Source organism: Podarcis pityusensis, assembly GCF_964106645.2.
Source record: "Podarcis pityusensis genome assembly, chromosome: 1".
Lineage (NCBI taxonomy): Eukaryota > Metazoa > Chordata > Lepidosauria > Squamata > Lacertidae > Podarcis > Podarcis pityusensis.
The window spans coordinates 6,085,816-6,113,100 of record NC_138028.1 but is presented as its reverse complement, the minus strand read 5'-3'; the positions used below and the strand labels follow the sequence as shown (position 1 = coordinate 6,113,100).

The 27,285-nt window shown below is 47.1% G+C and overlaps 1 protein-coding gene across 3 annotated transcripts in view; it reads right to left on the bottom strand.

The window, feature by feature from the left end:
- The window catches only part of ARMH4 (armadillo like helical domain containing 4), a 55,703-nt gene extending 28,675 nt beyond the window's left edge, over positions 1 to 27,028 (bottom strand). For 2 of the 3 annotated variants that reach the window (XM_080971564.1, XM_080971565.1), the window contains exons 1-3: positions 26,847 to 27,027; positions 15,634 to 16,948; positions 8,442 to 8,666 (exon numbers count right to left, since the gene is read on the bottom strand). In XM_080971564.1, the coding sequence (XP_080827690.1) occupies positions 8,442 to 8,666; positions 15,634 to 16,948; positions 26,847 to 26,861 (1,555 nt within the window). In that variant the 5' untranslated portion in view covers positions 26,862 to 27,027. Of the gene's footprint in view, positions 1 to 8,441; positions 8,667 to 15,633; positions 16,949 to 26,846 lie in introns of all 3 variants that reach the window. The other variant, XM_080971566.1, reaches the window with a different exon arrangement.
- Positions 27,029 to 27,285: the final 257 nt, after the last annotated feature.

The window sequence follows — 27,285 nt, the reverse complement described above, 5'->3', positions numbered from 1 at the left end:
AGACACACTTTTCCTCTCCTAAAAAGTAAGGGGAAATGTGTGTGTGTCTTATGGAGCGAATGCAGGCGGGAGGCTCTGCTCAGCGCTCCCTTTAAAGAGCCGTGTGGAGCATGTGGGGGCTTTTCCAGCATGAGTTTGACCAAACTGCGGGAGGCAATGGAAGACAGGAGTGCCTGGTGTGCTCTGGTCCATGGGGTCACGAAGAGTCGGACACGACTAAACAACAACATGCTTACTGCATTTATAAATTTTAAATTTATTGTTGTACATTGTTTTAACTGTTTGTTCTCTTTCTGGGATTGTACCCCCAAGTGTGTTTTATAAGCTGGTCTCTGACCGTAATAAATTATCTATCTATCTATCTCTCTAAGAAATTTCTAACAGTATGAGCTCTTCGACAGGGGAACGGTCTTCCTCAGGAGGTGGTGGAGTCTCCTTCCTTGAAGGTTTTGAAGCAGAGGTTGGGTGTCCACCTGCCATGGATGACCTAGTTGAGATTCCTGCATTGCAGGGAGTTGGACAAGATGACACTCAGGATCCCTTCCAACTCTATCATTCCATGCTTCTATGACAGCCATCCCCAGATATTTTGGGACTACAACTCCCATCATCCCTAGCTAACAGGACCAGTGGTCAGGGATGATGGGAATTGTAGTCCCAAAACATCTGGAGGGCTAAGTTTGGGGGTGCCTGTTCTACAACAAGCAAAAAGATAACATGCTGAGAGGGTAGGACGCAATTTTTAAAACACACCAGATCTGCTTTTATATGCAGGAAACACAATGTTTAACTGCCAGAAGAACATGGAATGAGCCAAAAAGTTTATCTCTAAAGTGGGAGGTCAAAGCACCAGGAATCACACGCTCCAGCTATGAGTTCTGGAAGAGGCTATTACCCAGCTCCCTATGCAGATTTTCACTTGTAAACACTGTGTGTGTGTGTGTGTGTGTGTGTGTGTGTGTTGTTTAGTCTTTTAGTCGTGTCCGACTCTTTGTGACCCCCTGGACCAGAGCAGGCCAGGCACTCCTGTCTTCCACTACTTCCCACAGTTTGGTCAAACTCATGCTGGTAGCTTCGAGAACACTGTCCAACCATCTCGTCCTCTGTCGTCCCCTTCTCCTTGTGCCCTCCATCTTTCCCAACATCAGGGTCTGTGTGTGTAAATGCCTTCAAATGAATACTGTAATAACAGCTTAAAGGTCCCAGCGCCCTAAGGAAGCCAGACTATCCTCCACCAGGGCCAGGGCCTTTTTAGTGATGGCTCCGACCTGGTGGAATGCTCTGTCCCACAAGACTAGGGCCCTGCAGGACTTGATCTCCTTCCGCAGGGCCTGTAAGACAGAGCTATTCCGCCTGGCCTTCAATTTGAATTAGCCTGATCCTTTATTCCCTTTTCCCCTTTCCTCTTCTATGAAGAAACCCTTTCTGGGACCCCACATTTAAATTCTTCCCTGGTCTCCTTGCTGGCCCTAGCAGGACCAACTTGGCCAGTTGGCCCTGGTTATCACTTGATGTCTACTGACCGGGTTCACCCCCCCCAAAAAAAAATGACCCCTGAATTTTAGAATTTTATTGATATTGATGCTGCATTTTATGTTGTACTTTATTCTGTTTTATGCTCTTTTTAAGTCGCATTTTAATCCATGTTTTATATTTGCTGTTAGCCGCCCTGAGCCTGGTTTTTAAACAGGGGCGGGCAGGGTATAAATAATAATTTATTATTATTTATTATTTATTATTATTATTCAAATTCTTCTTTGTGGTGATCCCAAGGAGCTGGTCTGAGCCACACCAAGGGCCCATCGCTAACAGATTACCGTCAGAGTCCCCACGCAATTAGTTTGCTTCCAGCAAGCTTAATTATAAATGCATCCCTATTAAATATTTTAGCAGCGCGGTAAGAAAGATGCACCCCTTGGTTTTTTAAATTTTCCCTCTCCAAAGTGTTCCGTTTTCATAAAAAGATTTAGAACCTAAAGGAAAGTGAAGAAATTTTATCTTAATTGGAATACTGTGTTTTTTTAAAAAAAAATGATACCAGAAAACTGCTACATTTTAATTACAAGGAAATTTACATGGGAGGGTTCAGATGAAGCCCAAAATATGTTTATGGGGTTAGAAATCTAAATAATAATTAATTTGTGTTGTTTAGGTGATTAGGTTGTTTAGGTATTTAGGTATTGCTTTTATTTTATTTTCTGTTTATCTTGTCTTTTTTCTTTTGTTTTTTCTCTGTTTTTCTTTTGTTGTCATATGCGTTATATCTGTAAGAAACTTACAGGGGGCGACAATACCATCTCTCCGACCCACACAGGGTAATTAAGAGGCTGTTATGGGAGTAGGCAGCCTCCCTTGTTGCCCCAAGGAAATGGGGAACACTGCCCTTGCCTGCTGTGCCCATAAATCACCCCCTAATTCAAAAGAAGGGGGTGAGGGCCCTAGGCAGAATGCCCCCGTGTGGACCTCGGCTCTCCTGGACGCTGTCTCTGATCGCGCACTAGCTGCAGCAATTTGGAATAATTAATTACAAAAGAAGCAAATGCACATATTTCAAGTGAAGAAGGGGAGTGAAGTCTGCTAATTTAAGTGACCTCTGCGAAAGAAGACGACGGGCTGGAGAAACAGGAATATTTTACGATGAAGATACACCAAAGGCGGGGTATGTTGACAACGGGGCTGAATGGAGGGAGGAAACCTTTTTTACTTTCCTTCTATGTGATTTACAAGAACCCCTCCTCATTAGAACCGTCGGTTGAACTGGCCCAAGCAGGATGATTAAGGTCTGTGTGGAGATAAACTTTAACCAAAAGTATGCTTTATGGAGACCGAGAAGCAATAAGAGCTTTTGGGAATGGCTCAGCAATTAATTCGGAGTCACCATCTTGCCAAAGGATTTACAGCCGGGAGGAAGAACGGATTTGTTTTCAGACTGCATTCCTAGTGAATCTCCTCAGAGGTTTTGAGAAAGGAGGCAGATTGGTGAAGATTAATGACGCTAAGACTGTTTTGATGTATGGAAGTGATGTTATATGGAAAAAGTCTGTATATGGCTACTGGATTAAAAATATATATATCCACGCAGGACTACAAACTGTTCTAACCAGCTTGCGGAGACTATCAGAGGTCACAAAGAGAAAGGAAAAATATATGAAAATAACAACAAGAGATGTGGAAAAATAATAAGAAAGGACTGGATAGTACTGTGAACATCATAAGGTTAGATTCGTGGACATTAACACAGCAGTAAGAAGCAAGAAGTTGATTGGATCCCTTCGGAACTTGAAATATGGGTACCCCCAACAAAAATTTAAAATTCGGCTGTGTAATTTGGAATTTATGTAATTTGGTTTGATTTGATGTGATTGGTCAGTTAATAAAAAAATATTCTTAAAAAAAAAAGAAACTTAATAAAAATTATTTTTAAAAAACCAAAAAGTATTCCGTTTTTGTGCACCATGAGGCAAAGTGAACTGAACCTCCGGGGAAGGCTCTGGGCTGAAATGCGAGCTCAGATCTCAATTGGATCCTCTGCCTTTACAGCTTGGAAAATGCAGATGGAAGCAGGAGCTGAGAATAGGACTACATCCTATATAGGGCGCACCTGACCATAGGGCGCACCTAGGGGAAAATCAAGGAAAAAAATATGATTCCCCCCCCCCCAGCTCTGGGAGCAGCGGACAGGCTGCACGCAGCCTGTGCACTACTCCCAGATCTTCTCCTTGCTTTTGTGGGAGGTGGGGGAATTCCCCCATCTCCCGCAAAAGCCCACAGGAGCCGCGCACCCTTTAAGGAGCGCACAGCTCCTGCGGGCTTTTCGACCAGGAGGGAGAAGGGACTGACATGGCCAGTCAGTCCCTTCTCCCTCCTCAGGGAAAAGCCTCAAAGAGGCTGAGGAGCAGCACAAAGGCGGCATGCCGCCTTCCCGCTGCCCCCCGAGCTTGTGGGGTTGGCGGTGGGGGGAAGCGCTGCTTTCCCCCACCCCCAGCCTCAAAGATCCCTGAAGCCTTTGGAGCGCAGCGAGACTTCGCGCTGCGCTCCAAAGGCTTCGGGTTCCTTTCGCTGACCCAAAGCCTTTGGAGCGCAGCGCAAGTTCCCGCTGCACTCCAAAGGCTTGACGCTTCCGGGACAGCCTTTGTGGCCTCCGCACGGCAGCGGGGTGAAGGGCCCCTGCGGAGGCTTTGCGCAGCCGTCCCCAAGCTAGAACAGTGAGACGGAGCGCTCCGTCTTCCTGTTCTGGATTTGGGCTTAGCTGCACAGCCTGCATTTGCTCTGTAGTGAGGAGAACCTGAGCTTACAGGGTTAAACAGCTCAGAGTGTACGCCCTGCCTACTGTTGGGAGGGGGGAGGTTCGTCATTTCCGAGAGCCTCAAGCCTTTGTTTTTCTCTCTACTTTTGCTTTTGAGGAGAGAGGACGTGTTTTCACGATGCTGTTCGCTGTGATAGATAATGGATAGTCTGCTGTAAATAAAACTGCTTTTAGCTGCTAAGATCCTGAGTGGACTTTATTTAAGCACACTGAAGAATGCTCTGGAGCTTTTTGCAGTCTTTCTCTTGCCGCTGTTGATCTCTGCTTTGCTCAGAGCATCGGAATGTGGACTTTGGAATGCAGAGGCCTGGCCAGCAAGAGCTGCGCAGTTGAAGCGTGCCGGACGTCAGGCTTCTCTGAGCAATAAATCAATCTGCTCAAGAACGCACACACATTTCCCCTTAATTTTTGGAGGGGAAAAGGTGTGTCCTATAGAGCGAAAAATATGGTAAGTGGTGGAGAAACTCGGCCCTTGGGCCTAATCCAATGCACCAGACTCCCTATTTGGCCCTCTGCATGACATCCTATATGATGTCAGGTGTGCAGGGCAGTTCCTGCAGAGGCCAGAACTTCTGCCAGCGCATAAAATCAGCTGACCGTTCGTGGTCGCAACGGGCTGTGCCTTTGCCCGCACCACTGGATCTCAAACTGCGCAGGGAAAGGAAAACGGTTCACTAAGATTGAATGTTTAATTATTAAGATACAAAATTACAATCTCAATAATAGTTACAAAATAATAACGAGGAAGTCACACACGGGTGGAGGGAAGACACAGGGCAAGAAACAAGAAATGGATAAATGTTGGTACATAATGAAATGCGAAAATGTGAATTTAGGTATATAATGTATATGTATCTTTTTTTTATTTCGTTTTTTTATTATTTAGTTTTTATGATTAAAATAATTCAACATTAATACACACATATTGTGAATATACAAGCATACAAACATACATTTCATACAGTCCTTAAAAATGTTCAAACATACCTACACTCAATCCCACAGATAATTCCTTTTCCCATCACCATCCACCACCCCTCACCCCACCTTTGTGTTAGACTTCCAATCTACTCAGTTGCAATTTCTATCCACTTCTGTGACTTTCCTTCACACACTTTTAACCTAATTTCATGCTTTTTCTATTAGACATTATTATCAATCTTATTTAGTATTTCAGTATTTAGAACGGAACTTGTTTATTCTAATAGGAGTTCTGATTTTTCAATATGGTTTTGCAAGTATCCTTTAAATACCTTCCAGTCCCTGTCTATCTTCTCTTTTGAGATCCTTCCAATTTCTCCCATTGTTTTGGATATATTGTAATACTCCAATAATTTGGCAAGCCACTCTATTTTTGTCGGTATAAAACCACTTTTTCCAATTTTTCAATCAATTATTTGATTGCGAAAAATTGAATAATGTATATGTATCAATGTGTAAAGATTTCATATATGTATCGCGACATTAATAATAAATAAATTAAGGGGGGGAGGAAAACGGTTCACATGACATCATCGGGATGCTAAGATGATTGGCAGCTGCGTGACCAGGCGCACCTGTGAAGGGTAGTGCACGAGGGGCTCGCAGTTATCAGCAGGTGGCAGGGACCTCTAGACTTGCAGAAGTACAGTGGTACCTCGGGTTAAGAACTTAATTCGTTCTGGAGGTCCATTCTTAACCTGAAACTGTTCTTAACCTGAAGCACCGCTTTAGCTAATGGGGCCTCCTGCTGCCGCTGCATGATTTCTGTTCTCATCCTGAAGCGAAGTTCTTAACCTGAAGCACTATTTCTGGGTTAGCGGAGTCTGTAACCTGAAGCGTATGTAACCTGAAGCGTATGTAACCTGAGGTACCACTGTACCACAAAATCTTTAGGAGAAACACCCAAAAAGAGTGAGGGGAGGAACCCTCTCAAAACAGCCCGACAAGAACTGAGCATGCTCGGTGGGGTGGAATATTGATTATTGGCAGAGGGAGGAAACAACCTCTTGCACAGGATCATAGAGTTGGAAGGCACCCCAAGAGTCCTCTAGTCCAACCCTGTGCAATGCAGGAATCTCAACTAGAGCATCCATGGCAGATTATTATTTACCGTATTTTTCGCTCTATAAGACGCACCAGACCACAAGACACACCTAGTTTTTGGAGGAGGAAAACAAGAAAAAAAATATTCTGAATCTCAGAAGCCAGAACAGCAAGAGGGATCGCTGCGCAGTGAAAGCAGCAACCCTCTTGCTGTTCTGGCTTCTGTGATAGCTGCGCAGCCTGCATTCGCTCCATAAGATGCACACACATTCCCCCTTACTTTTTTGGGAGGGAAAAGTGAGTCTTATAGAGAAAAAATACGGTGTTTGTTTGTTTGTTTGTTTGTTTGTTTGTTTGTTTGTTTATATCCCGCCCTCCCCAGCCGAAGCCAGGCTCAGAGCAGCTAACAACAATAAAAGTAACACACTTCAAATAAAATCACAATCAATTGATATAAATGCATTCTAAAACCAATTCACTCTAAAATCAATTAAAAATCAAATTGATGGCAACCATTGGGCTAGAGTACTGTGAGGATCACCAAAGGAGGGGGTCAGACTGTGCCTTGGCCAAAGGCCTGGTGGAACAGCTCCGTCTTGCAGGCCCTGCGGAAAGATGTCAAGTCCCGCAGGGCCCTAGTCTCTTGTGACAGAGACTTCCACCAGATCAGGGCCACGGCCAAAAAAGCCCTGGCTCTGGTTGAGGCCAGCATAAGCTCCCTGTGGTCCGGGACCTCCAAGATGTTTTTGTTTGAAGACCGCAAGGTCCTCCGTGGTCCTCCTCCCAAGGGAGTCTGTCCCGCTGTCAAAAAACTCTTACTGCCAGAAAGTTCTTCCTACTATTGCTGCTGTTTGTTGGTTTAGTCATAGAATCAGAGTTGGAGGCATCCTAATTGCTATACAGAACCAAAGAAGGAAGGCCGAATGAACTGAAGTCTTTCAACATGCATGGAAGGCCTGGTGACTGGCTATACAATATTGTCTACACCGCTTAGACTACTGCAATGCGCTCTATGTGGGGCTACCTTTGAAGGTGACCCGGAAACTACAACTAATCCAGAATGCGGCAGCTAGACTGGTGACTGGGGGCGGCCGCCAAGACCACATAACACCGGTCCTGAAAGACCTACATTGGCTCCCAGTACGTTTCCGAGCACAATTCAAAGTGTTTGTGCTGACCTTTAAAGCCCTAAACGGCCTCAGTCCAGTATATCTGAAGGAGCGTCTCCACCCCCATCATTCATCCCAGACACTGAGGTCCAGCTCTGAGGGCCTTGTGACAGTTCTCTCCCTGCAAGAAGTGAGGTTACAGGAAACCAGGCAGAGGGCCTTCTTGGTGGTGGCGCCCGAAGCAGCAGCAGCGAGCGGCAGGCTCAGCTCCGTACCGGGCGGCTTTCTCCCGGCACGGAGCTGAGCAAATCCCCAAATTGCAGCTGCCAATTTGGGGGGTCGTCTAATACGCCCAGTCGCCTAATACGCCGGAATCTACGGTATTTACCATCTCAAAGGAATGGCCAGGCTACCCAGAAAAGGCAATCAGATAAGGCATTATCAGGTATCCTGGCAGGCAGGAGAGAAGCAACACACTCAAATTTCTGCTGAGGACCACCTCTTTCTGTGATGTATGTATGATGTTTTGGGGGGTGGTCTTGAGCTACAGGGGAGGCAATTTCAAAAGTCTATATAAAAGCTTGCGCACCATTGTTCTGGGTTCCTCTCCTCCCTCCCTGCGTGGGGTGAGCAGGGGACCCTGTTGCAACAGTTCAATAAAGATCAGGCTTATGAGCTGCTTTGCTTCTCAATATTCTCTGGTTGGCCTCTGTTATTTTATCCTACCAATAGAGAACCTACATAAGGACTCTATACGGGCTCTTAGATACCCCATAAGGGAAAGCGAACAGTATTTTTCGTATAACACAAGCTGTGGGCTGTACCATGTATCAAGAAGTGTTTTCTTTTTTTAAATGTTTGCTGGTTTATCATGTTTTTGCATGTATTGGAAGCTGCCCAGAGTGGCTGGGGCAACCCAGCCAGATGGGCGGGATATAAATAATAAAAGTAATATTATTATGGAGTCACGGCCAAGAAGAAAGAAAGAAGAGTCTACCAACCTTTTGCATCCGGTGTTTTAAGAACAGGCAAACTGGTGGCAAGGGGGGAAGCAGCAGCCACAGAGTCTTCTGGCAGCTGGGAGATTCTGAAAACTGTTGGTGTTTCTCCCTCCATCACCCTCTCTGGCCCTGCGGCTTGCTGGGTGCTAAAGTCGCCTTGTGTCACAGCTGGAAGAAGCACGGCACCCGCCTCGTGGAAGGATGTTGCTGCCCCAGGAGTAACGCCTGGTGGGTGTGGGGTGGGAAACACAGAAGAAGATAAAATATCTGTTACTGGACCGACCCATTTAGGGAAAGCCGAATGCATTGAGAGCACCCTTATTTATTTATTTATTTATTCATTCATTCATTCATTCATTCATTTTTTATTCTTTTTAAAATGTATTTGGAAGAAAGTGATTTCCTAGGTCCATTCCAGTCGGGGTTTAGGCCCAGTTTTGGAACAGAAACTGTATTATGTATCCCTGTTAATTCTCCTCAATCTCTCAGTGGCTTTCGATACCATCGACCACGGTATCCTAATGGAACAGCCATCCGAACTAGGGGTGGGTGACACCATTTTGCAGTGGTTCCAGTCCTACTTGGATAGACATTTCCAGAAGGTAATACTTGGGGTGCAACTACTCTATTCCGAACTTAAAAATGGAATATGTAGTGCCGGTGGTCAGCAAAAGAAGAAGGAGAAGAGGAGTTTGGATTTGATATCCCGCTTTATCACTACCCGAAGGAGTCTCAAAGCGGCTAACATTCTCCTTTCCCTTCCTCCCCCACAACAAACACTCTGTGAGGTGAGTGGGGCTGAGAGACTTCAGAGAAGTGTGACTAGCCCAAGGTCACCCAGCAGCTGCATGTGGAGGAGTGGGGAAGCGAACCCGGTTCACCAGATTACGAGTTTACTGCTCTTAACCACTACACCACACTGGCTCTCTCACACTGACTTAAACACTCTCTCAAGGCAAATCTTTAAAAATGTAGTATAAACACAGACAACTGGGAAACACTGGCCTGCGAGTGCTCCAGTTGGAGAACAGCCTTGACCAAAGGTGTCCTGGGCTTTGAAGACACTCGAACTCAGGACGAAAGGGAGAAACGTGCTAAGAGGAAGGCACGCTTGACAAACCCTCACGGTGATCAACTCCTGCCCGGAAACCTATGTCCCCACTGTGGAAGGATGTGTGGATCCAGAATTGGCCTCCACAGTCACTTACGGACTCACTGCTAAAACTGTGTTTATGGAAGACAATCTGACTCGGCTACAGGTGATTGCCAAAGAAGCAGCAGCTTGGGGAGTGCTCTTCAGCCGCATGGAGCCTTCAATGTGGGGTTCTTCTGGGTTCAATTTTATCCCCTATGCACATTGTACAGAAGACAACGTGTGCAAGAAGTTGGCAGGAATTTCTCCCTTTTTTCTTCTTGCAGCAAGCGTTTGCTGACCTAGTCCTCCTGCTGCAGAAACAGCCGTTCATTGCAGGAGCCGAGCCGGATATGTTCCAATATCCTCACACCCACATGGTCTCCATTGATCACCCGGCCTCCCGTCCGGAAAGCGAGAGCAAGACAGATGGCAGCAATTGCCATCTCTCCAGCTGCGTCAGACCCTAGCGTAACCAAGGCTCCCCTCCTGCAATGACACTTTCTCTGGGGTTTTTTCCATTTTTCATTTGGGGACATTTCCGTCAAAGCAGCCAGCCACCGCCAGAGCCTGGGCCTGCCCAAACTAGCTCACTGCAGTGGCAAAGAAACAGCCAAAAAACACTGGATAGAGGCTGCAGAAGTTCTGTGCTGCTTGCAGGAAAAATTCCACAGCGGCAGCAGTTGCTCCAGAATGCAGAGACTGAAGGTCAAAAAAATCTCCTCCTGCTGCTGCTGCCAGACCAGCATCTGATTGTGGCAGCTGGCTAAAAATGCAAACTTGCCAGAATTTTGAAAGCTCCCCTGCCTCTTCTTTGGGAATCAGGGGAATGAAACTTTAGGGGAAGCAAAATATATGCCCTGGCAATCCTATTTACCAGTCTCTGTTTCCTGCAAGGGCATCAGGAATCCTGGGAGCTGTAGAATGCAAACCTAACACCACTTATCCTTTGTTGTTTAATCGTTTAGTTGTCTCTGACTCTTCGTGACCCCCTGGACCAGAGCACGCCAGGCACTCCTGTCTTCCACTGCCTCCCGCAGTTTGGTCAAACTCATGCTGGTAGCTTCGAGAACACTGTCCCACCATCTCGTCCTCCGTCGTCCCCTTCTCCTTGTGCCCTCCATCTTTCCCAACATCAGGGTCTTTTCCAGGGAGTCTTCTCTTCTCATGAGGTGGCCAAAGTCTTGGAGCCTCAGCTTCAGGATCTGTCCTTCCAGTGAGCCCTCAGGGCTGATTTCTTTAAGAATGGAGAGGTTTGATCTTCTTGCAGTCCATGGGACTCTCAAGAGTCTCCTCCAGCACCATAATTCAAAAGCATCCATTCTTCGGCGATCAGCCTTCTTTGTGGTCCAGCTCTCACTTCCATACATCACTACTGGGAAAACCATAGCTTTTACTATACCGACCTTTGTTGGCAAGGTGATGTCTCTGCTTTTTAAGATGCTGTCTAGGTTTGTCATTGCTTTTCTCCCAAGAAGCAGGCGTCTTTTAATTTTGTGACTGCTGTCACCATCTGCAGGGAGCCCAAGAAAGTAAAATCTCTCACTGCCTCCATTTCTTCCCCTTCTATTTGCCAGGAGGTGATGGGACCAGTGGCCATGATCTCCGTTTTTTTTGATGTTGAGCTTCAAACATCAAACACCACTTATCCTACTCTCATCAAATTCAGCAGGAGTGGCTTCTGAGCAGGCATGGTTCGGCTTGCAGTATAAGTAAGCTAAGATTTATTTGTTTGTTTAGTTTTTTCATTTATATTCCACTATTCCTCCAAGTAGCTCAGGTTGCCGTGCATCATTTTCTCCCCCCTCTCCCCATTTTTATTTTCAGAACAACCCTGTGAGGTAGGTTAGGCTAAGAGTGAGTGACTGGCTCTTAGGTCACCCAGTGATCTTCATGGCCGAGGCAGGGATTTGAACCCTCGTCTCCCAGGTCTTAGTCTGACAGTCAAACCACAACCGTTCACTGAGCACTCACTGCATTTCCATGGCTGGGTTTTTAGCGCTGCAGGAATTTATGTATAGGTTTGGGGGAGGGTTGCCCCTCCAGCAGATGCCAGGCAGTACGGGGCTGCAGCAACCCACGACTTCCCGATGAGACTTCCCGATGACTGCGATTCCTGCCTCTTTTTTGACCCTTTGGGGGGTTCCCCAGCTGGAGCCCCCCCCCCCGACTCGTCAGCAGCACCCAGCCATGACAGCGGCTAGTTGCCACTGGTAGCACCATGGTGTTAAATGTGTCCTTGCATCAATACGCCTGGTGTTTTGTTTTTAAATGGGAGTAGCCGCGCAGCCCTTCTCGAGCAGAATCAGGACTGCAGTCCTTTAATCCTTTCCCTCCATGTGACCCTGATTAAAATAGTTGCAGGAATTTATGTATAGGTTGAGGGGGGGTTGCCCCTCCAGCAGATATCATGCACATGCAGCCCACTACCAAAATCGGCACAATCGCTTTTGTGACTTTTGTGATTTGTCCCCACAAAACACTTCATCACAGTTTCTTCCTATCTATTCAAAGGGCCTCTGCTGCACAATACCAAATGTAAGAACTCACTGATAAATGTATCTATGTACTGGCTCACTGGGAAAACTTCAGAAATTCATATACAGTGGTACCTCTGGTTGCAAACGGGATCCGTTCCAGAGGCCCGTTCACAACCTGAAAGGAACGCAACCCACATCTGCGGGTGCGCGGGTCGCCGCTTCTGCGCATGCGCGCGACGTCATTTTGTGCGTCTGCGCATGCGCGAGAGGCGAAACCTAGAAGCAACCCTTTCCGGTACTTCCGGCTCGCCGTGGGACGTAACCTGAAAACACTCAACCTGAAGCAAACGTAACATGAGGTATGACTGTAGACAAGTGAGCTCAGCTACTCAGCAGCCCCTCTGCCTGAGTGATAATTCCTGGCATCCTGATACCTGAGTGCCATTCCAGAAATAACAAACCCAGATGAAGACAAAAGGGTGTGATTCACTTGGCTGGGAAACAGGGAAATGTAAAGATCTCTTTTGTTACACTTGATGGGTGTTTGGTGGAGGGCAAGGGGAACCATGGGGCAGAGTCCAGGATGCTCAGATTACTGCCACCAGACCTCCCCTTTCATGATGTAACCGTGATGTATGAGTGATGTAGTTTGGGGGGGTGTAACATGGGGATTAACAGCTAATAAAAGTTTCGGTTCTCTTTTGTTCAAGGCTTCCATCTTGTTCCACCTTGTGGCAGGTGGGAGTCCTGTTACGACAGTCTTCAATCAAGACCAAGCCTACTGGCTGCTGTTTGGCTCTGCTATTCCTGGCTGGTGTCCTTGTTTTTTGTCCTAGGGAGCCCTCAGATTTCTCCATTAACATTAGTCTGTGTCAACATGACATTATCCAAAATGCATACATCTCAGTTCGTTGATGTGTTTTTCTCCAACCAGTTTCACACCAATTGGAGTCCTTAAACCTAATTCATCTCAAGCCAAGGTGTGAACACCTTTCAGTAGGATAAACAGCATCCCTGCCCTGTCAACACTCTCTGGAACGCACAGAAATGAATCTCCTAGGGATAACAGACACAGGTATAGCAAGAGAAGATCAGAAAACATTCCTCTATGCCACAGGAGCGGCAAGGATCCTAACTGCTAAAAACTGGCAAAAAGAAACTGTGCCAACAAAAAAGGAATGGCAAGACAAACTGTTAGAGTATACTGAACTGGCTAGATTAACGAGGCAATTAGAGATCACACTAGACAAGAGTTTCAAAAAGCATGGGGGAAATGCAGAGAATACTTCACAAAACAGTGCCCTAAAATACATACCTGGACTTGTTTTGATTAATGTCTGCAGGAGACTTTGTGGATATTTAAACTATAATTATAAAAAACTTAATGATTATGCATAAAGGAAACAGCTTATAAGAAGTAAATAAGGAAGCCAGATACAGGATAAAGGAAGTCTTCTATTTGGTTGTTTGTATTGTTGTATGTTATGCTCGCTGCATGTTATGTTCACGTTTAATGAGGGTGGGTTTGTGTAATGGGGGGGGGGGGGTTGTGTTATGTTGTAAATAAAATTCCTGAAGGGCCAGGAGATTCCATACAAAAAGAAAAAAGAAAGAAATGAATCCGACACTAATGAAGCTGTGCTGATGTGAGCAGAAAGGAGATGTGAAAAACACACACACACAAAAAATAAGAGCCCAGCAACTTACCCCTTGAAGGCAGTAATGCGAACACACCCTCTATTGAGCAATCTGGGCCAATGAATGAGTGAATGCTGCCAGCAACAGTGTTATAATACGGGTCAAATACCAAAGAGCCCAGATACACAGGATATCTGGGACACCAAAGCAAACGTCTTGGCTCTGGTGCCAGACCTCAGCCAGCAAACAGGGAATGGAATCAAGGAAGAGGCTCAAAGAAGATAAAATCTCTTCTGCTCATTTTGGGCAGATAAGGGACACAGAGTAAGGAAGGTTTATTTTTTTCATTTCATAAAATTTATATGCCACTTGACTGTAAAAAAATCAAACAAACCCTCAAAGCGGCTTACAAAACAGATAGAACAATAAAATCAACCAGAATTTATATTTTTTAAAAACTACAATAGACTAAAAACAGATTAAAAGACGTGTCAGCTTTCACAAAATCTAGGCAGGCTTCCTAAGCAAAAACATTGTTAACAGGCATCGGAAAGGGCACACTGAAGACACCTCCTTGGTATCAACAGGCAGGGAGTTCCAAAGTGCAGGTAAAAAAAAAGGTAAAGGACCCCTGGATGGTTAAGTCCAGTCAAAGGCGACTATGGGGTTGCAGCGCTCATAATAATAATAATAATAATAATAATAATAATAATAATATCTTTATTGTCATTGCCCCCTTCGGGGACAACGAAATTACTTGACTGCTCCATAAAAACTCTAATTAATCAATACAATATAATACAGCAAGGGAGATTAGATGACTTTCAAAGTCCGGGCTTCCCATTCAGGGCCGAGATCGCTCTGGAGAAGAAGCTGTTCTTAAGATGGCTCGTTCTTGTCTTCATCGTCCAGTATCTCCGTTCCGACGGCAAGAGCTCGAAGGGACAGTGACCAGGATGCGATGGATCTTTTACTATGTCCAGTGCCTTCCTATGGCACCTTGTGGCATAAATCTGCTCTAAGGTGGAGAGTGGGCAGCCAACAATGCTCTCTGCTGCCTTAACAACCCTGCACAACCCCATCCTGTCCTGGGTAGTACAGCTTCCGTACCACACACATAAGCCATAAGTGAGCACGCTCTCAATGGCACAGTGATAGAAGGCAAGCGGAGGGAGCCGGCGTTTGTCCGCAGACAGCTTTCCAAGTCATGTGGCCAGCAGGACTAAACCACTTCTGGTGCAACGGGACACCGTGACGGAAACCAGAGTTCACGGAAACACCGTTTACCTTCCTGCTGGAGCGGTACCTATTTATCTACTTGCACTGGTGTGCTTTCGAACTGCTAGGTTGGCAGGAGCTGGGGCAGAGCAACGGGAGCTCACCCTGTCGCGGGGATTCGAACTGCCGACCTTCTGATCAGCAAGCCGAAGAGGCTCAGTGATTTAGACCACAGTGCCACCTAAGGAGGTGATCTCATTGCCTGATGGCAATGTAGGCCAAGTCCTCTCGCGCCAATGGCTCTTTATTCCAAGCCATTCTTGAAAAAAGGAACTGCCAAGGAGGAGGAGTGTGGTGTAATGGTTAGAGTGCTAGATGAGGACCTGGAAGGCCAGGATTCAAATCCCACCCCCTTGGCCATGAAAGTCACTGGGCAACCTCAGGCCAGTAACGGCCGCTCAGCATAACCCATCCCAATGGACTGGTGTGAGGATAAAATGGGGAGGGGGGCAGGATTGTGTATGCCCTGTTGAGCAGCTTGAAGGGAAGGCAGGATAGGGTAAAGGTAAAGATAAAGGGACCCCTGACCATTAGGTCCAGTCGTGGCTGACTATGGGGTTGCGGCGCTCATCTCGCTTTATTGGCCGAGGGAGCCGGCATACAGTTTCCGGGTCATAGGGACGCATACCAAATAAACTGAAAGCAAAAGGAGGAATTTATTTACCTCTTGACGAATCTCTCGGGGTTTGGAAGACATCTGATTTGGTCGCGTCCGTCGTAGCGGTGGTCTCTGCGACGGATCTGGAAAGGGAAGTGGCAAAGGGGTCTCCATTTTCCACTGCGCTCCCAGAGAGGGCTTTCGCTGATGGGTCAGCGACACGGGCAGGATCCATGCTGGCAGAGGGCGAGGTGGGCTCCCCGCTTGCTGCGGATGCCAGGCCCAACCCGGTCTGAACATTTTTGCTTCCTTTCGCCGCGGCTGCCGATAATCTCGGCGACAGAGCCTTCTTCACATCGTCTTCCTCTTCTTCTCCCCCCACGGAGGGATAAAGCTCCGCCACGGGTCCCAGAGCACCCACCCGACTGGCGGGCCCAAATTTTGTATCATCCCAGTCGTCGCTTTGCGGCGTGACAGTCGCCGCAGCACTAGGAACGCCTTTCAAGAGCTCCCAATCGGTGGAGATCCCCTTTTGCAAACCCGAGGCGGCGTCAGTCGGAGCCAAGACAGGACCCTCTGTGCTGCTCAAAACCGAGGGGTCGTCTCTGTCCGGCCCTTGCTCAGAATCAACATATTGACCCGCTGGAGGGGAAGGAGTCACGGAGCGGCCGCTGGCTATCGTTTTGGAAATGGGCGCTTCTTCTGTGGCCGGTCGCCATGTGGCGCTTCTGCCTCCTTCCAAGACGCCTGGCGCGAAAATGTCCGCCGTTGAACCGAGCCCGTCTCCTGCCCCGCCACCCTCCACCGGCTCTCCTGCGGTGGTGCTGAACCCATCACCCCTCACGTTCGGGTCTGGAGCTGTCACAACCGGGGCAAGCAGGACTTCGCTTTGCCCGTTGCTCCCCAGTTCATTACTGGGCACACTGGGGTCCAACTGCTGCTCGCTGCCACCCACCTCTGGGGTTGAGGCAGTGGCATCAACATCCAAACCCTGGCGTCCTGAAGGACTTTGAGCATCCAGGCTGGTTGGCAGCGTGGTTTTGATGGTGGTGGCGGTGTTTAACGGCTCCCCGGCCGGCTCGGCTGTGGCGCCTTCGTAGAGGTTTCCGGAAGCTGCACTGCCGGCTGCTTGCGCAGGTGAGCTGAAGGGGCTTTCTGGACCCGGGACGCTCATGTTTCCAGGGTCTTCGGGAAAGGCCTGGCGTAGTTGTCTCGCGGGCCGCCCCTCCGCCTCCCAGAAAGCGAGGCATTGCGGGCTGCAGGAGCTGAGCAGGATGAGGCAGAGGGAGAGGCAGACAGGGAAACCCATCGGATGGGGGCCCATCCTGGCGGAGCGTTGTGCGGGGGAACGAGGAGAGCGAACGGTGCCGGGGAGCAAGACCTGGAAGCGAGAAGCAAAAGAGAGCTCTCAGTTCAGTTAAGCTCTTGAAATAAAAAATTTAAGGACTTATACATATAATAGGTAAAGGTAAAGGGACCCCTGACCATTAGGTCCATTTATGACTGACTCTGGGGTTGCGCCGCTCATCTTGCTTTATTGGCCGATGGAGCCAGCGTATAGCTTCCGGGTCATGTGGCCAGCATGACTAAGCCGCTTCTGGCGAACCAGAGCAGCGCACGGAAACGCCGTTTACCTTCCTGCCGGAGCGGTACCTATTTGTCTACTTGCACTTTGACTAGGTTGGCAGGAGCAGGGACCGAGCAACGGGAGCTCACCCTGTCGCTGGGATTCGAACCGCCGACCTTCTGATCAGCAAGTCCTAGGCTCTGTGGTTTAGATAAATAGATAAATAGGTACTGCTCCAGCGGGAAGGTAAACGGCGTTTCCGTGCGCTGCTCTGGTTCGCCAGAAGCGGCTTAGTCCTGCTGTCCACATGACCCGGAAGCTGTACGCCGGCTCCCTTGGCCAATAAAGCGAGATGAGCGCCGCAACCCCAGAGTCGGTCACAACTGGACCTAATGGTCAGGGGTCCCTTTACTTTTACCTACAGTTCAGATATGCCACCAAAAGGATGCAGATTTGGAAGCTGGGATAAAGGTTTGGTTGCTGTTATGTACTGAAGTTCTCACCCTGGGCCAGCAGGGGGATACTGTAGAAAGTTCAGGTTCACATATGCAAATAAGGGATCGAAAGTGACGTTCAGTGATTGTATAGTTACAGAAAATGGTTACTGTTGCGTTCTAGTGGAGCTCTATAATAAAGCAGGCTAGCTGAACCCTTCAGTTCAGTTCTGTTCTGGCCTGTGAATAAACAAGAGCTGTTTGAAGAATCGCTGTTTCGTCTGATATGTTCACCCACAACTTAACACTGGCGACGAAGGTGGGATCGATGGACAACAGAGCACAGCCAGATGTGGCCATCCTCTGAGCGGAGCTACTAGGTACCCATGATGATCGAGGTGCTTGCTCTGCTCATCGCAAACACCTCCATCCCTGAAGTTCAAGGAACATGACAGCCTGTTGGCAGGCTTGATGGAGAGAACTGCAAGCAGCTGGCAGCTGGCATCTCTAAACATGCCACCCTGTGGTGCCAGGCTCAGTCAGGCACACTGGTAGGTGCAGCGATTAAAGCATCCCAACCGTGCTTCGCTACAATACTTTCGCCCTTAATCCAGGGGCAGCTGCTTTGCAAAGGGGTGAGAGATGGGAGAAATTTAAATGCAAACATACTAAGAAGGTGCCATAAAAAGAAAAATAGGAAATCTCCTTGCATGTGGAAAACTAGCACATCAGGGAGAAGGTCAGGCCAAGACACTTCTCCAGGAGAGGCTAGCTTTCTACGTGCAAGGGATTTTTCTACTTCACAAGACACTCAGTTGTGCTCTTAGACGGGCAATTTTGTGGCACCTACCTTTTCTGTTTCGTTGAACCTATACTGTGCTGCTTTTGTTGGGAATTGTTTTGTTTTATTTTTTTAATAATCCATCAACTCTTTTATTAGGTTTTCTGTTGTATTATTATAAACTTGCAACCCTTACTGGTACCTTACGGCAAATGGCAGGTAAGTAATCTTATAAACAGGCAAGTTAATAATGATAATTTCTCCTGCATATCAGATTTCTACAGACTGAAGAGGACTGTACCATTCTGTTCTGGACTGAACCATACAAACAAGCCCTTTAAGTTACTGGCTGAATGTTTATTATCATTATGTTATGTTGTTGTTATGTTATGTTATGTTATGTTATGTTATGTTATGTTATGTTATGTTATGTTACGTTATGTTATTATCATATATTTATTTATACCCCACCTTCTCCCCTGACAGCATCTCAAGGCAGCTGACAGATAAAATCAGAACAGCTAAAAACATGGAAATAATAATAATAATTGTTTTAAAAACCAATCAAACATTAATAGAAATTTAAGCTATAGCTGTTCTGCCTTCACCGCCTCCAACCATGGAGGTGGAACGTATTGATCTGAAACGATTTAAAACAAAAACAAAGATATCTCTCTGGTCTCCAAAAGCAGAAGCTCAGCTTGTTTGGCAATCGTCTTCCTTAGTGATTTCTAATTAGAAAAGGATGGAGGCGAGTATATTGTATAAACCAGCAGATCAATAATACCCAACGGCACAAGTACGTCTTCCCTCAAGGAAAGCGGAACATTTCCACACTCCTGCTCAGGGCTCCCCAGTTAAGGGTGTTTGGAGACCGCAGACGAGGCAAAAGGTCTTCGTAAGTGGAACGAAAAGCTCAGTTATAATAATAATAGTAATAATAATAATAATAATTTATTATTTATACCCCGCACATCTGGCTGGGTTTCCCCAGCCACTCTGGGCGGCTTCCAACAAAACAATAAATTCAATAATCTATTAAACATAAAAAGCTTCCCTAAACAGGGCTGCCTTCAGATGTCTTCTAAAAGTCAGATAGTTGTTGTTCTCTTTGACAACTGGTGGGAGGGTGTTCCACAGGGCGGGTGCCACTACCGAGAAGGCCCTCTGCCTGGTTCCCTGTAACTTGGCTTCTTGCAGTGAGGGAACTGCCAGAAGGCCCTCGGTGCTGGACCTCAGTGTCCGGGCAGAACGATGGAGGTGGAGACGCTCCTTCAGGAATACTGTTTAGGACTTTAAAGGTCAACGCCAACACTTTGAATTGTGCTCGGAAACGAACTGGGAGCCAATGCAGATCTCTCAGGATCGGTGTTATATGGTCCCGGCGGCCACTCCCAGTCATCAGTCTAGCTGCCGCATTCTGGATTAATTTCAGTTTCCAGGTCACCTTCAAAGGTAGCCCCTCGTAGAGCTCATTGCAGTAGTCCAAGCAAGAGATAACCAGAGCATGTACCACTCTAGCGAGACAGTTCATGGGCAGGGAGTGTCTCAGCCTGCGTACCAGATGGAGCTGATAAACAGCTGCCCTGGACACAGAATTGACCTGCACCTCCATGGACAGCTGCGAGTCCAGAATGACTCCCAGGCTGCACACCTGGTCCTTCAGGGGCACAGTTACCCCATTCAGGACCAGGGAGTCCCCCACATCCACCCGCCTCCTGTCCCCCAAAAACAGTACGTCTGTCTTGTCAGGATTCAACCCTAGAACAGGGTTAATCCCTAGAACAGCCTTCCCTGACTTGGGACAATGATGTTGTTGGACTACAAATCCCATCAGCTCCAGCAAGGATGCCTATGCTGGCTTGGGCTGATGGGAGTTGTGGTCCAAAACATCTCAAGGGCTTAAGGATGTGCTAAGATTCCGGAAAAGCAAGTTGCATTTTCATGAGTGGCCAAGAACAGGCAATTCACATCTTTAAGCTAGGTGCCAAATGGCTCCTTAAACCAGGATTACAGTCTCCAAAACGGAATGCCTTGTTGCCATTTTTGGCCAAGGCAGCTCAAAAGTCATATTTTCCCCATACAGGTAGGCTGAGACCCTACCTGCCCGCAGACTGTCTCACCAGAGTGGTGCATGCTCTGGTTATCTCTTGCTTGGACTACTGCAATGTGCTCTACGTGGGGCTACCTTTGAAGGTGACCCGGAAACTACAACTAATCCAGAATGCGGTAGCTAGACTGGTGACTGGGAGCGGCCACCGGGACCACATAACACCGGTCTTGAAAGACCTACATTGGCTCCCAGTACGTTTCCAGGCACAATTCAAAGTGTTGGTGCTGTTTTTGAGGCTTTTTCGGTTAATTTGTTTTTCTGACTGGGTGTGGAACCCAGTTCAGCTATTGACTGACTGACTGACTGATTGTGTGACTGCGGAAATGGATAAAAGCGCCCCCAATCCAAACAATGACTATCATCAGTGCAGATAAGAAAAAAAATTAATTTTTATCATCTACAATACTGTCTTATTTATTTTATAGTAAAGTACATTGATTATTGCTTTCATTTTATGGACCAATGGTCTCGTTAGATAGTAAAATTCATGTTAAATTGCTGTTTTAGGGGTTGCTTGTAAAAGTCTGGAACGGATTAATCCGTTTTGCATTACTTTCTATGGGAAAGCACACCCATTGCAAAATGTACTTCCCATGTTTCGGGGAAGCAGATTCCTTATGCAAGGCAATAACAATCAGCTATAATTGTGCAAACAATTATAAACAATCTGACCAAACTGCGGGAGGCAGTGGAAGACAGGAGTGCCTGGCGTGCTCTGGTCCATGGGGTCATGAAGAGTCGGACACGACTAAATGACTAAACAACAACATAATTGTGCAACCCAAATTTGTGGAACCTGATCGAATCTGCACCGGAAAAGAGCGACAGCCTGTAAGTGCCCTCTGAAGAAAATCTGTACCCCTCCGTTGCTCCTCTGCAAGATTAATCTGCAAGCATGGTGATGGGACCTGGGGTCTATTCAAATCTGCAGGTGGCAAACCACCTGGTATAGCTCTTTCTGGCCCAGCCCACTTCAGGTGACAAAGGAGGGAATCCAATATAGTGATGTTCCAGGAGGGGGTGGTATTTTAAACCTGAGAAGCAGCCTTGGAAAGCTGCTGTTCTGAGCTGATAGCAGGAGCTGAGTGTGCTTAACCCCTTTCTGGTGAAATAACCAAATGTTTTCTCTGCAAGGTCAAGGAAAATGGAAAAGCCTCCCCATTGTCTTTTCCTTCACAAATCCTGTCTTAAGGGTATGTCTGTGTATGAATAGGGTGAGCCAGTGACCTGGCTCAGGAACTAAGTATTTGTCATTACAAAAGACTGGCCAGGTTCCCCTGGGGATCCAATCAAGTAAGGATTAACAGGTAACCTGCCAGACAGGAGGTAAACAATGCACTCAGATTTCTGTTGTAGACCACCCTTTCTGTGATGTAGGTATGATATGTCTAGGGGGTGGTCTTGGATTCCGGGGCGGGCAATTTAAAATGTCTATATAAGGGTGGACACACCTTGGTTCTGGGTCCTCCTCCTTTCCTGCGTGTGAGGGCAGCACCCTGTTGCAACAGTTAGTAAAGATCAGGCTTACTAGCTGCTTTGCTTCTCAATATTCTCTGGTTGGCCTCTATTATTTTCTCCGACAGATGGAGAACCTGCAAAGAACTCTATAAGGGCTCTTGTGTCCCCCATAAGGGAATAAGGGCAGATTTACGTTTATTACACTGGTAAGCTATTTTGATACACAAAATCTCCCTCCCTGGGACATATCCACTCCCCCTGCACAATTACAAGTTGAATAAGCAGCTAGAATGTATTCTGATGTATTACGGTATTTTAATATTTTGTTGGAAGCTGCCCAGAGTGGCTGAGGAAGCCCAGCCAGATGGGTGGGGTATAAATAATAAATTATTATTATTATTATTATTATTATTATTATTATTATTATTAAACCCAGCAGCAGGGAATGATATTGGGAGGGGAGTTATTTGACCAGAAATGAATGGCGGGGAGAAAATTTAAGCAGCTCCGCATGCACACAAACAGACAAACACACACGCTGTTTCTCACTTTAAAACTGCAGCCTCCCCAGATTGCTTTTCTATTTATTTCTTTTTAAAGGAATCATTACACGATTTGAAGTTTTGCTCCCGGCCTCAAAGGAAGCAAAAGGTTTATCACACAAAAAGAGGGGTTCTTTGAATCCCGGATAATCAATGCATCGCAACAGCAAGGCAATACAACAATGCTATGTTTTTTTTCAGGGCATGGAGACACTGAGTGTTTGGGGACTTTGCCTCCTTTGAGAGTAAATCAACAACACTTGTAATAAGCTACGTGAACCAGTGGAGGGGCAACAGATCGAAAGGAAACCTGCTACTCCTCACCGATTCCTCCTTTCTTCATAACTAATTGTTGGTGAAGCAAATCGCTTCCTTTACTTCGCTTCCTCCTGCTTCTTCTCTAAGTCAGTCGGTGTCACAGGCATGTCCAGAGTTTGTTTTGGGGGCCTAATTCGGCCCCCCGGTCTGTATAATCTGGTCCGTGTGTCAGTTTATTCCTCAACAACTTTGGGGTAAAATCATAAAAAAAGCTCAACAACTTCAATCCTAAAAAAAGTAAACAACTTTGGTTGGCCCTCATGGCCCTTCACTTCATCAAGTCTGGCCCTCTTTGAAAAAAGTTTGGACACCACTGAGCTAGCATGCGTTTGTGTTAACTTCTTTGCTCTGCCTTGACCACATGTGAAAACCTATATACTGAGTTGAATAGGATCCAAAATGCAGCAGTCTGATTGGCCCTAGAACAATAGGATTCAGAATGCAGCAGTCTGATTGGCTCTAGAACAATAGGATTCAGAATGCAGCAGTCTGATCGGCCCTAGAACAATAGGATTCAGAATGCAGCAGTCTGATTGGCCCTAGAACAATAGGATTCAGAATGCAGCAGTCTGATTGGTCTGCAGGAGCCACCCAATCCAGCTCCAGGTGGAAGTGAATCCACAACCCGATTGGCCTATAGAAGAATCCCGGAATTAGCCAATCACGTGCAGCCCATTGTGTAAATAATGTATATAAAGCAGATAATATATAATGTATATAAAGCAGGGAACTTTCATTCCTCCTCACCGCTATGAGCTGAATAAAAAGCATGAAATCCACTCTCGACTCCGAGTATATTTCACTATGCATAAAAATGTCTTTCTTTGCTAAGAGCAATAAACTACAAGTTTTCTTTAATCGTTCCAGACAGCAGTCTTACCAGACTATTTTTTTTCTTGCACGGCACTGTATTGCATTTACCAACTTGTGATATCCTGAGACTGACAAAAGTTCCTCACCTCTTCAGATTAATGTTCTGTTTGAACAAAGAGAGTCCAGCTCAGGTCCCCAGTCAGACACAAACCTTCCCTGAGTGAAATCAGGGGAATTAAGCCCCATCTGCACTATGCATCTAAAAGCAACTTTAAACAGTCATGGCTTTCCCTTGCCCCAAAGAATCCTGGGAATTGTAGTTTATTAAGGGTGTCGGGGGTTGTTTGGAGACCCCTTCATTGCCCTCTCAGAGCTCCAATTCCCCGAGATCCCTGGGAAGCCACTCTGGGAATCATAGCTGTGTGAAGGAAACAAAGGGATTTCCTAACAACTCTCACCCTTAACAAACTACAGTTCCCAGGATTCTTTGGGGGGGGAGCCATGGCTGTTTAAAGTTGTGTTACACTGCTCTAAATGTATGGAGAAGATGGGGCCTACTTTGCTAGGTAGCTTTACTGTTCAGCCTAGTCCGCTTCGCAGGGTTGCTGAGAAGATAATATGGCATCAACCTCCACAATTTGGACACCTTGGAGAAAAAGCAGGAAATTAGCGTGATCAAGAAGCACGCAGTATGAAACTAATTTCATACTCTGCAAGCGCTGTGGAAAAAATCAGGGCGTCCTGCTTTCTTGCACGAAAACAAGGTGGCCATTTTGGGTGCTGCGATTTTGTGTTATTTGTGCCTAGATCTCGCCCAGAAAAAAAAGCTCTCTTTCGGGGCTGCAATCTTATGTTTTGGAGCGCCTGAAAGCATAACCCCAAAAAGTGCATCTTTGGGGGCTCCATGAACTTGGGCGGGCCACATGTGACTCGGGCGGGAAGATAGGCACCCCAGTTTTGGGACTCAAGATGTTGGAGGGTATGTAATTTCAGCTTTTGAGAGAGAGAGAAGAAAATAATAATAATAATAATAATAATAATAATAATAATAATAATTTATTATTTGTACCTCACCCATCTGGCTGGGTTTCCCCAGCCACTCTGGGCGGCTTCCACAAAGACCAAAAATACACTAAGATGTCATACATTAAAAACGTCCCTGAACAGGGCTGCCTTAAGATGTCTTCTGAATGTCAGGTAGTTGTTTATCTCTTTGACATCTGATAGGAGGGTGTTCCACAGGGAGGGTGCCACCACCGAGAAGGCCCTCTGCCTAGTTCCCTGTAACCTCACTTCTCGCAGGGAGGGAACAGCCAGAAGGCCCTCAGAGCTGGACCTCAGTGTCCGGGCAGAACGATGGGGGTGGAGACGCTCCTTCAGGTATACTGGACCGAGGCTGTTTAGGGCTTTAAAGGTCAACACCAACACTTTGAACTGTGCTCGGAAACGTACTGGGAGCCAATGTAGGTCTTTCAAGACCGGTGTTATGTGGTCTTAGCAGCCGCCCCCAGTCACCAGTCTAGCTGCCGCATTCTGGATTAGTTTTAGTTTCCGGGTCACTTTCAAAGGTAGTTCCACGTAGAGCGCATTGCAGTAGTCCAAGCAGGAGATAACCAGAGCATGCACCACTCTGGCGAGACAGTCCGCGGGCAGGTAGGGTCTCAGCCTGCGTACCAGATGGAGCTGGTAGACAGCTGCCCTGGATACAGAATTGACCTGTGCCTCCATGGACAGCTGTGAGTCCAAAATGACTCCTAGGCCGCGCACCTGGTCCTTCAGGGGGACAGTTGCCCCATTCAGGACCAGGGAATCCCCCACGCCCGCCCGCCCCCTGTCCCCCAAAAACAGTACTTCTGTCTTGTCAGGATTCAACCTCAATCCTATATCTCAGGGCTGCACAGCTAAGCCAAACCCAGCGCACAAACCAGGGGCTAAAAAAACCTTCCTTTTCTGCATGGGCCTGGGACCAACACATGGCTAGTAGCTTATGTTCACCGAACCTGTCATAGCCCCAGGCAGAACATTGGCACTGATGGCATCAGATCTGGGCTGGGCACAGGTGCCCCCGCCCCCCCCCCCAAAAAAAATTGTTTGCTTTTTTAAAGCGTGAATCTGTGGCTAGCTTTGCAGGCCTCACCTCCCTGTTCCTCCAACCTTCTCCAAAATCTGGCGATCCATTTGCTACAGGGATACAAGTCAAAATGTTTAAAAATGTTTATTCGGCTTTACAGGGATACATGCAAACAGCACTAATAATCCACTTAGCTATTTCTCTGTGGGGAAAAAGATGCCCCCTTAAATTTCCAGGACGCAGATCTATTGGTTTTTATGAATTAAAACACACATGAAAATGACCGTCCCTTCCTCCAAAACACCCCATCTGCAAAGATCACAGCATGTGTCTCTTGTTATATATCATTGCACCAGAATGCTGCCTTCTGTTATTTTCAAAGTGGGGTGAACCATCTCTGCACAGCAGACAAATGGCAAATGGTCTGAAGTTTCGCTCCTCCCCCACCAGCTCGCTTCCATCTCCGAATAAACCAATTCCCTGTGGCTGTTCTGAACATTAAATGCCAAACACTTATTTTTATTATTATTTTCCTTTCCAAGGGAAAGGAGCTGTAAGGACAGCAGCAGACGGTAACCTTCAGAGGTATTTCTGCGACGCACAAAAAGTTCAAAGAAAGGCTTGCAATTCTCATCTCTTTTTTTTTCTATCCCTTTCTTGCAATCGTCTAAACCTTGGAATTCCACAACGAGGCTCTTGCTCCAAAGTCTGGAGAGCTAGAGAAATGAATGAAATCAAAGCCATGAATCGGAGGGGGGAATTCGATCTGTGCCCAAGAAACTTGGGAGGAAAGGGGAGAGAGAGAGGTGGAGAGAAAGAGAGGTGGAGGGATGGGGGAAGCAAATCCCCAAACAAAAGGCAGGCAGAGGCAGCAAGCCTCCATTTGCTGAACAGTACACAAAGAAGCTGTGCTCCTGTTCTTGTGGAATGCAAGGCTTGCAAAGGGGAAGGACCGGGCATCCTCCCATCAAGGCCTCCTTCCATCCCCAGCCCTCAAAAAGCCCAGGGCAGTGAGCATCCCTTGTCTAGGGATCTTTTAGCTGCGACTGGGCAAAGTGACTTGGGAGAAGTCTCTCTGCAGACAAGTTCTCCCCCCCCCCCCCCCCGCCGCCTCCCTTGGACCTAGACTTCTCTCCCTCGTTGCCAGGAAACAGGGCAGCCTCTGTATCATCCCTGCCTTACCTGAGCGTCCTCCATCCTTTCAGCTAGGCAGCATCTTCAGGAAGATGCTGTCTGGGCTGGTCCTCAGCATCCTCCTCTCAGCTGCTCTGCTGCTGCCTTCATGGCCAGGAGAGACTGGGAGGAGGAAAGGAGAAGAGGGAGGGGAAGGAAGAGGCTGCTGTTCATATTCATCAGCCACTCCTCCTCGCTGGCTTGGGGATTGGGCCAGGCGGCAGTAGCAAGACTCCCACCCATGGGGGCCCTCCTTCGCCCCGCCCACCAGCCGCAGACCTGTGCTGTGCTTATAGGAGTTGGAGGGGGGGTGTTCCTCATGCCAGCAGGTTCCTCCAGTGGAATCATAAATAGCAAGAGCTTGGACAGCACTTTGAAGTCTTAAAAAAAAGCAAAAAACACTTGGGTTGCAAAAGGGAGGGTCCATATAGCTCAGAGGTAGGGCACC